This window comes from Chlorocebus sabaeus, chromosome 26 (genome assembly GCF_047675955.1).
Source record: "Chlorocebus sabaeus isolate Y175 chromosome 26, mChlSab1.0.hap1, whole genome shotgun sequence".
Lineage (NCBI taxonomy): Eukaryota > Metazoa > Chordata > Mammalia > Primates > Cercopithecidae > Chlorocebus > Chlorocebus sabaeus.
In genome coordinates, this window is record NC_132929.1 from 28,411,172 (window position 1) to 28,419,576 (window position 8,405).

Sequence of the window (8,405 nt, forward strand, 5' to 3'; positions counted from 1 at the left end):
CCTAAGCTCCTGGGACCTTTTCGCAGTAACTGGCCTTTCCTAATGTTTCTCAGCTAGGCTTCAGTCCTTCCCCCGTGCAGGTTCCTGCCCTTTCCTGAGCCTGGTACGTTTCTGACATCCGTGGAGGATGCATTCCTCTTGCTAAGTAATATTCCCATGGTGCCATCTGGGCCCCTGACATCAGCAAGATTTGGGGGTGGTTTTTATTTTTATTTATTTGATTTTATTTTGAGAAAAACTTAAACCTGTCAATCTCAAATGCTGTAACCCCTAAAAGCACCGTCAAAGCCTTACATCTAGTCTAGGGGACCGGGGCGGCCCATTCAAATCACTGTCTCAGACAAAATCCAAACTTCCTGCCACTCAGGAAGAATCCCTTGTCAGCTATCTGGCTTCAAAGTCCACAACGTGTTTCAGATAAGCACCAGCCTGCATAGACACAGCCCCATTGCCACGCTGTCTACAAGAAAACAGCCGTTCTTCAGAAAGGAAACACAACAGCCACTACAAAAAATCACTGGATTCTGGAAAATAATCAATATCAAAATTAGATTTATTGTCTGCTTATGTGATTAAAAATGACAAAGTGTTGCCTTTTATTTTCATAAAAAGAGAGAAGGCTGAACAAAATAATTTACTATCGAGTTCCGCTCGTTTCATTTGCCTGGCAAAACCTGGAGGAGGCCTGTAGGGTGGTTGTGGAGAGCAGTGGCAGAGCCAGAAGCCCTCTGCCCAGGGGTGAGCTCGCCGTCAGAGGATGTGTGTGCTACTGTGTCTGAGAATAATTTCCTAATCCAAACCAAGCTGGTTCAGCTGGGCAGGTCTCAGTTCTGTCTCGCTCCAAAGAAATACTGGGTAATCTGTCCCTTGCTCATAATTTTTTGATTCAAACCCAGACTCCAGGTCCTGTTCTTCCAGATAACTTTCAAGACGACACTGCTGTATTGGTTTCCCTCACAGTCTTCCTGGTTCGCTTAGCCACAGCCTCCCAGATCCGCATCCAGCCTTCCATCCTGCGAAGAGCTACGCCGTCCGTGTGTGTGTGTGTGAATGTGTGTGTGTGTACGACTGCTTGGCCCGGGCCGGGCTCTCTTTCCTGGGAGGTTCGCAGGGTTTCAGTCTAGGCTGGAATCCCTCAAACTGGGTTTCCGAAACCTCTGTGGGTTGGATTCCTCAAGTGTGGCAAGCAGAGAGTGCATTCGAGGAAAACGACTTCATTGGGAACGGGCTGATTACACGGACGATGGGGTTATTTATCTATGTTAAAAACAAAAAAGGAAAAACTAAAAAAATCCAGTGTGTATCTCATTTTACACTCCCCTTCCCCTCCCCAGGCCGGATCAGACTACTCGCGTCTTTCTGATGCTGCGGCTGCTGCTGCTCTTGGATTACGGTACAGCGTGCGCAGCCAGGGCTCCCATTCATCCACTGCCTTCCTCCGGAACAAAGTGGCTCCCCATCGCGCCAGGGGTCTCGGAGCGAGGCCCGCGAGAGCGCAAATAGCTTCACTCACACTTAACAGCACCACTGGAAAAATAACTATCAAGCCGGGTCCCTGAGAGCCCCTAAATGAGCCTTCGGATTTGGAACTGGTGTTGTTCGGCGGGTTGCACACGCCAGGGACTAATTTGTACAGGCGTAATTGGTCCTCCATTTGTTCTGAAACCAAACCGAGAGGGTTCATCTCCTGGTATTGGTGCAAATGAAACCCAACCAAACCATCTCCTCTATAGAATCCCCAGGGGGCTGGGCTCCTGCAAGGTCGTCCTGGCCTCTTCTTGGGGTCCAGGGCTTAAGGAGAAGCGGACATGGTCCCTTGTTACTTGTAAATGTGACAGGCCCCGCTGCACGCCAACGCTGGACTAGCAGTGGCCCAAGACCCGCCAGCCCAGCCGCCGCCTGCTGTTGGGTTCGACTTTTGTCTCTCTTCGCCCCTGTCGTGCGGGGCCAGAACGCCCTTGAGTCAGGGCGCCTTTTCCCCAGATGCTGGAAGGGAGGCGGCAAGAGAGCGTGGGTTCCAACAGACAGGCCTGACCTGGCCGCCTCTGGGATGGTGAAGGCAGCCCGAGGGTCGGGCGTCGGGTGGCCCCTGCTGTGGGGCAGCTTCAGCTCTTTTCTGTGTCAAGGTAGATTCCTCCACGAGCTTCCCGGGGAAGAAACCCAGTCTTTCCTATTGCCCTGCGGGGCCCTCTCTAGCCTGTCTCCCAACCCGCCTCCCTCTGCAGACTCTAGCGCCCCGGAGCTGTCGGGCCAAGGGTCAAAGGTCAGGCCTTCTCTAGGCCCAGACTTCCTTTTCGCTTGGGCTGGTGTGAGTGCAGGAGTCGCCCAGGCCTGTCATTCCCGCTGGACGCCCATTTCCAGAGAGAACAGGCGCATATCTCAGAGCTTAACCTTTACTTCCCAACTTAGCTCTCTGATTATGTGGGGTCTTGATGGGGGTGGAGCAGTTTAATTTAGGAAATTATATCCAGACGGTAAAGTCACTTATCTGGACATTTTAGGAGGGTTTTTTTTTTTTTTTTTTTTTTTTTTAGATTTTAATGATTTCTGTAAGCTTAAGCAAGTCGAGGTGGCTTTGACCACAGGACTGAGGAGGAGTCTCCCATTGCTTAATTTCATTGCCCCAACCTGGCCAGAGCTGGAAAGAAGTTGCCAGAAGGGATACAGGAAAAGCAAACGAATGCCCAGTCCTTCAAACAGACAGTTCTGTTCCAAAGGGGCTGACCTATTGCCTGAGTGGGGGCAAGGCTGGGAGAGTAAAAAGCAGATTTCTATGCATGTTCATGTGGCCCAATGTAATGAACACATCTCTATCAATTTCTGGAGGCAGAAGGCTCAATTTATTTTGGTTTTAGTCGTGGAAAGTCCTCAGCCTTAGCTCTGACTGATGACAGAGCAGCCGAGTAGTTAGAATTCTTTCTCCAACCAAAGCGATGGTCAATAGAATTCTCAGTATCAAATGAGCAATAATTTGCTGTGGCTACATGCTGGATAATGAAAGATGTTAGCGGGATCAATAAAAAATGAAAACACTTTTACTTACATCTTGAGTTACTGTTTTAAGAGAGCGAGAGATGTAACAAACCCAAAGCCAGGTTCAGAGCCACCCAATACCCCTCAAAACCCCAAGGCAGAGAGTTTTGTCACCACTTGACTGACCCTTCCAGAATGCCAGGCCTCCACCTTCTCCCTCAGGAGAGTAGATTATTTACATCAAATTAACCCTGTAGAGACCAGTAATAATTTAACTGCCAGGGTTTAACATTTTTCTTTTGTTTCCTAAAGCCGGGAATACGTTTTAAATTGTTTTCCACCAGGATTAAAGGTCACGTAACTGGTTGCAGTACCAAAAAAGTATGCAAGTGTCCCAAAGCTGACTTGTCCTTTGAAATGCCTCAAAATGCGCATCTGACCCAGATGCCTAAGAGGGCAAAAGAATAGATTTAATTCCTTTGAATTTGTTCTGTGTTGCCATTAAATCTGTAAAGTTCAGACCCTAAACTCGATTTTTCCAGACAAGTTAATTCCCCCATCTTCTTTCATAATCATTTCGTGTTTAATTTGTTTTCAATTTGGGTTGGGTTTATTTGTACTTTCCAGTCTGCTTTTCTCACCACTCAATCCCAAACGTTTTCTTACATATCTGGTTGTTAAGGAACATACTGTGAAACAATCAGAGACACATTCTACATTTTTAAAAGATACCAAGACGTAAAAGATGAGAAAAACATTCCGGGTGCTCTGCATAAACCACACGCAACGAAAAAGCTCACCGCCAGACAGCTTCCAGCAATCGAACCGATACAAGTAAAGCACATTTGAAAATGTGTTTGGCTGTTTTTGTAGGTTTAAGAAGACTACATTTTTCTGACCACTTCAAAAAAACAAACACGAATTCAGCCGCTGCTTTAATGCCCTCTGACCAGAGGAGCTGATTTTGCCACCGAGTTATCGGTCAGTGCTGCAAAGTCAGTGGCCTGTGTTTATAGCAGGTTTGGCTTGGATTTGGCGAGACAGCCAGCAAACCTGGGAGATTATGAAACCATGAACCAGCCCAGAAAAGTGTAGTCAAGTTTCAGTTTGGGGATTTCTCCGGGTGAGGGAATCCGGCGAGCTCCATTTCTACAAGGCTAACAAACGCAGGTGCAGTTTGGCGGCCGCACGCTGCCTGGCAGGAGAAACGCACAAACCGCAGACGCGTGCTCGCGTAGTGGCCACTAGCTCGGGGCACGCCCGTGTTATTTACACCCTGCTCGGGGGGCCCCCCTCTCATTTGTTACTTTAAACTCGCGGGGAGGAACTGTTAGCTGCCGTGGCGGGACTGGCAGGCTGGGAGGAGGCGCCCCCGTTCGGCTCCCCGGGCCGTGACGCGGCCACTGCCCTCCGCCCCTGGCTTCCACCCTGTTTGCATGGCCACAAGCGCGGCGGTGGACCAGCATGGCCAGGCCCCCGGAGCCCTTGCTCGTATCTACCGCCCCCTACTTCTTCCCCCCCCGCCCCTGCTCCTCCATACGCCTGTGAGACTGGCTTACCCTGGTGGGCGAGTCGCGGCGCATTAGCAGATTTCATGGCAAGTTGCTTCTGTGACATGAGATCAGGTTCGCGTTCGAGGATTTGCCCCCTAGGAGGGAAGGAAAGGAGAGTCAATCTGCATAATTTCAAATGAGAAATAAATAGGGAAACAGGGAACTGAATTTCAAGCCCCCTAATTCCTCCCTACCCCCGAACCTATAAGTCACCCCGCACCCCCACAACACGCCCCGTGCACGGGAAAAAAAAGTAATCCGCACACTTCGCAGGTGATACCTTTTATTGTGCTCATTTTAAAAACAGACAGGATGGCCTCCTGCCCGAAGACTTTCTCTGCAGCCGGGGCCTGGGGCAGGAGGGTCAGACGGGCAGCATCCGGGCCCGCGGATTCCTGCAAGGTCGCGGGGTGAGAGGTGCGGGGAGGATAGACGTCAGGCTCGGCGCCCAACGGCCCCCCTAGGCGCGCAGGGTCTGGGCCAGACGCACAAGCCCAAATTCCCTCCAGCTCCTTCGGCTCCATCTTTAAGTCCAGGCAAAGATCAATTCCCTCTCTCTCTTGCACACACACATTTGCAGCCATAAATAAACAGCTACCAGCTAAATCAGGAACCGGAGAGGAGAAAGAGAAAAAGAAAGGAGAAAAGAGAAGGATTGAGAACCCGAGCGCGAGTCTCGCCTCTCCCGGGCGCCGAATGGCTCTTTTTGGTCAGGCCAGCCTCGCATTTGGGGATGCAACTTGCATTTGAATAGCTGCCTGGGCTTGTTATGGACCCGGGAAAGCTCTGAAAGGGAATCACTATGCAAATTGTCCCAGTTACAATCGAAAGGTTCGATCTCCAGGAGCTGCCTGACGGAAGTTGATGTCAGCTATCTATGCATTAGGGTTGCATTACCGCCTTCGTCTGCCTCCTCGCCACCCCCGCTCGCGCCTGCAGGGGCGGCTTTTTTTTTTTTTTTTTTTTTTTTTTTTTTTGCTTATGTGTATATTTTCCCTCAGTAATTAAAAAAAAAAAAAAAGAAAAGAAAAAAAGAAAAAAAAAGAAAAGAAAAGACTGAAGGTGGTGGCGTAGTTCGCTAGGGCCTGGGAGGCCCACGGGCGGAGAGGGGAGGAGGTGTGGACGGGAGGGGGTGTGTGTGTGTGTGGGGGGGGTCGTTCTTTTGCAGCAGGTGTTGATGGTGCGTTTGAAATCAAACATTTAGATTTTTTTTTTTTTTTTTTCACTTTGCCGGACTAGGCGGAGGCGTCGGCAGCGGGGGGTTGGGGCGGCGATGTCTGCCTCCGCCCGCCTGCTTGATCCTACAATGCCGGCTGCGGATCAATACCCGCTCACTGTAATCCCAGTAATTGTAGGGCTCGCAGCTTTTATTTTAAAGAAATAGGACACTAGGGCGCCGGCAGGCGGCTGAGGCAGAACGGTTGGGCTGCGGTGCCTCCGGGGGCCTTTTGGGGCGCCCATCTTTTACCCCAGAGCTCAGGAAGCTCCGGGCAGCGGGGTGGTGGCTGGATGGCCAGTAGCCAGGGCCCACCTGGCGGCCCGCCGGGACGTGGAGGCCCACGTGGGTTCCGGCCGGGCATGGAGCTGGCGAGAAGGCGCTGCTGGACGCGTAGGGTAGGCAGCACGCGGAATCTGGCCTTTTCCCGACCTGCGCGCGGGTCCTGGCGGGAGGCCCAGGTCCAGGATGGGCGTCTTGGGCTTGGGCGCCGACTGTGAGCGGTCTTGGCCCCAGACCACGACGCGTGGGGACCCAGGATGCTGGAACTCATGCCTTCGGCCTAGACAGACAGAGGTTTTGTCCACTTTCTGCCGCCTTCCAGGGTTGGAGGCCGGGCCAGGCTCCTGGGTGGCCTAGCTCTGGCCTAGTCTGCGTCTGGCCCTCGGTCTGGGAATTGGCAGGGACGCTAGGACCCAGTGATCGCCCGCGCGGCCTCTTAGGCCGGGGTTTCCTCCAGGTGCTCTTGCCGGGCGTTCGCCCGACGTCCGCAGACCCCGTAGCGCCCGCGGGCCGGGCCAGCTCCGCATGGCGCCTGCTACCTCTGCCGCCCGCCCCTTGCTGGCAGAGCCCGGGCAGGACTGCCGGGGCCTGGGGCCGCAGCCCCCGTGCCGCTGGCCGCCCGCAGCTTCTGGCGCCCCCGAAAATGACCATCTGTCATTCAATTAAGGTTTCAGGGCAGCTGATGGGGGAGCCAGGGTCAGCGACCCCAGGACAAAACGGCCTGCTGCCTCGGATAGGAGAAGTTCAAATGTTAAATGCAGAACATTGTGCCCTCTCCCAGTCCGGGGCCCCACCCGGCCGCAGGTCCGGCCGGTGGACAGCAGCGGGGTGAAGGGCAGCGGTCATTAGCACTTAGATTTCAGCTCTGGGCCCAGCTCCTTCTGTTGGGCTATTTTGACCAGAGAACCTTTAACCCTTTCACGCCAACCCTCCCTCTAGAGAAGGCCAGATTGTTCAAAGGGGGAAAGTAAGAGAGGGAACTTAGATGCACCTCTATAAAGAGGGTTCAAAATTTTTTTTGTTCTCCTTTCTTCATAGGAATAGCAGACAAAATACCTACAAGATAGAAAAACGTTCATGATAGCCAAAACAAACGAAAAGTCCTCAGAAAGTTTTACTTTAAAATTTTTAGTTTTGGGGAAAGGAGTGCATTTATTAAATATGACCGTGAAACTGCTGGGCCAGTGTGGAGAGAGTCTGTAAAATATTCCCGACGTTTTCCCATAACTGTGTTTACCCAAATGTGTGTGAATGGTGATGAGACTCTGCTAGCTACAGACAACTCCATTTATGTGTTGGTGATGAAGTCTCCATTGCAGCCAGTCTCATTTACAGTTGAAAATAAGTTAGACAGTTGGCTTTTCCCTTTTGAGACATTCCTATAGTAAAATGAGGTAAAAGTAGTTGTAACTAATGGAATTCATAAAGTACATTCATTAAGCATGTATGTAATGCCCACATGGTGTGGGCATTTAGGTATTAATATGCTTGGCTTTTCCGCACTAATCTGAGGAGAAGCAGCCACACACCTAGCAGTTTTCAGTGGAAGATCCAACTAGTCCTCTTAATTATTAACCAGGAAGCCTGAAAACAGCTATATTAGGAAGATGTCATTTCGAGGCTTGGAAATCTAAATCCTTCAGCAGGCTAGTTAGCAATAGAGGAAGAACTCAGAGCTTCTAGCTTCCAGCGCCTGGTTCTAAACATTAAATCTAGTCCTTACTTTTTGGAAGTAACTATCAAGCAATCAATTAATCAATCAGGCATTCAGCATTGAAGCACCTTAGAAAAATTTTCATTGGATAACAATGAATAATGCATGGCCCTCCAGTATATTGACTGTGGTAAATGGTCTTTAAGGTGAGGTGCTGCAACAAGTACCTTTAAATAAAATCAAATAAAAAGTTTACCACAATCATAATAAATTGTTCAGTCATCTTCTTATTGACCCACGTAGTTTCTTTCTTCAGGAGCATTTGGAGTTATTTTTTCCCCCCTCACAAACAGACCAGAACAAATTGATGAATTGAGCTTTCACTATGCTAATTTAGACATTATAAATATTTAATTAACATCCCTAATAGCCAGCCATAAAGCCCCCCTCCCTACTGCTTTACACTCTTCTTAATCTAAAGTAAATGCTTTTCCCATTAATAGACTGATGCCATATTAGCGCTTCCTCGGTAAAAGAGCACCATTTAGTCCAAAAGGAGGGAGCATTGAGTAGTCTGCATTAGGCAGGGGTTTATTCCTGTTTGTAAAGGATCCTGGGAGCCGTCACACATCTCTACAAATTCTACCTTTCTTGGTTCTTGCTTAAGTGAGACCATTCTAAGAAGGGGGAAGCCTCTCAATTTCATTTTTTGAGACACTTTCAAAGT

At 50.1% G+C, this 8,405-nt stretch overlaps 1 protein-coding gene across 3 annotated transcripts; it reads right to left on the reverse strand.

Annotated features, from left to right (window-relative positions):
• Window positions 1-535: 535 nt before the first annotated feature.
• On the reverse strand, window positions 536-6,824 carry LOC140710377 (uncharacterized). 3 transcript variants are annotated; one of them, XM_073011950.1, is made up of 4 exons: window positions 6,458-6,824; window positions 4,807-5,120; window positions 4,533-4,621; window positions 536-1,257 (listed from the first exon to the last, which is right to left on the reverse strand). In XM_073011950.1, the coding sequence occupies exons 1-3, from the start codon at window positions 6,673-6,675 to the stop codon at window positions 4,566-4,568; spliced, it is 588 nt and encodes a 195-aa protein (XP_072868051.1). In that variant the 5' UTR covers window positions 6,676-6,824; the 3' UTR covers window positions 536-1,257; window positions 4,533-4,565. The 3 variants fall into 3 exon arrangements, 2 of the variants coding, with proteins under 2 accessions (XP_072868051.1, XP_072868052.1); XM_073011951.1 differs by having other exon boundaries at window positions 536-4,168; window positions 4,807-5,127; window positions 6,175-6,824; XR_012091353.1 differs by lacking the exon at window positions 6,458-6,824 and having other exon boundaries at window positions 536-4,164; window positions 4,807-5,334.
• Between the last annotated feature and the right edge of the window lie 1,581 nt (window positions 6,825-8,405).

Excerpts from the sequence above, each read along its gene's own strand:
- LOC140710377 (XM_073011950.1), bottom strand. The coding sequence starts at position 6,675 with ATGGTCATTTTCGGGGGCGCCAGAAGCTGCGGGCGGCCAGCGGCACGG. Across the intron at positions 5,121-6,457 it reads AGGAAACCCCGGCCTAAGAG|CTGTTTATTTATGGCTGCAA; the intron begins GCCGCGCGGGCG and ends TTTAGCTGGTAG. Across the intron at positions 4,622-4,806 it reads TAAAATGAGCACAATAAAAG|GGGGCAAATCCTCGAACGCG; the intron begins GTATCACCTGCG and ends CTTCCCTCCTAG.